General features: G+C 77.7%; 1 protein-coding gene across 1 annotated transcript in view; it reads left to right on the forward strand.

Moving 5' to 3' along the window:
• Positions 1-1129, forward strand: part of EMIHUDRAFT_470594 (hypothetical protein) — a gene marked incomplete at its 3' end in the record, with an annotated part of 10018 nt that overhangs the window by 3747 nt on the left and 5142 nt on the right. Inside the window, exon 3 of the mRNA XM_005767479.1 lies at positions 26-1012. Within this exon, the coding sequence (XP_005767536.1) occupies positions 26-1012 (987 nt within the window). The remainder of the gene's footprint in view (positions 1-25; positions 1013-1129) is intronic.

Consider the following 1129-nt stretch of genomic DNA (forward strand, 5'->3'; position numbering starts at 1 on the left):
CGCCTCGTCCGCCGCGCGGCGGGAGGAGTGCGACTTGCTCCTCGACGCGGCGGGCGGGCCGCCGCGCGCGCCCCGCCTCGCCTCGCTGCCTCCGCCTCCTCCCGCCGACGTGCCCGCTCTCGACCCCGCCGCGTCCTACCTGGTCACCGGCGGCTCGGGCGGGCTGGGCGGCGCGCTGGTGGAGTGGCTGCTCGACGCGCAGGGCGTGCCGCCCGCGCACGTCGTGCTGCTCTCGCGCCGCGGCGCGCCGCACCCGCGCGGCGTCACGTCGCTCGCTGCCGACCTCGGCGATGCCGACTCGCTGCGCGGGTGCGCCGGCCTCGCGGCGCTCGGGGCGGCGCTGCCGCGGCTCGGCGGCCTCTTCCACCTCGCGGGCGTGCTCGACGACGGCCTCATCTCGAACCTCGACGAGGCGCGGATCGGCTCCGTGGTGGCGCCAAAGGCGGGCGTGCTGCCGCTGCTGCGGCAGCTCGCCCGCGCCTCCGCTTCGCCGCCATGGGTGATGCTCTCCTCCTCCACGTCGTCGCTGCTGGGCTACGCGGGCCAAGCAAACTACTGCGCCGCCAACGCCATCTTTGACCACGCCGCGGCCTTCGGCCTGCCGCCGCCGCCCGCCGAGCTCGGCTCGCCGCCGCGCGTCCTCACCGTCAACTTTGGCCCGTGGGGCGAGGTCGGGATGGCGCGCGAGGGCACAAAGGCGCACGCGCTGTCGGTGGCGAGTGGCGAGACGCCGATGGCGACGGGCGCCGCCATCGCCTGCATAGCGCACGCCGTCCGCGCCGTCGGGGCGGGCGCCGCATCGCCGCCCGCCGCCTCGCCGCCCGCTGCCTCGGCGGCCTTGAGCTCGGCATCTCCTCTCGCTGCCTCGGGACCCTCCTCGCCGGCGCCGGCGCCGCACCCGGAGCAGGCGGAGCCCAACCTGCAGTTTTGCATCGCCGACGTGTCTTGGTGGCGATCTCCGTGGCCCGACCACCCGCTAGTGCAAGGGGTCGTCCGCCGCTCGCCGGCGGCGGTGCCGTCGGCCGCAGTCGTCGCCAGCGGCGGCGGCCCCCCCCAAGAAGGCCGCCCCGGAAGCCGGCCGGCGTGCTTGCGCCGGAGCTGGACCCCGAGGCGAAGGCCGCCAACGGGC

This window comes from Emiliania huxleyi, assembly GCF_000372725.1.
Source record: "Emiliania huxleyi CCMP1516 unplaced genomic scaffold EMIHUscaffold_490, whole genome shotgun sequence".
Taxonomy (NCBI): Eukaryota; Haptophyta; order Isochrysidales; family Noelaerhabdaceae; genus Emiliania; species Emiliania huxleyi.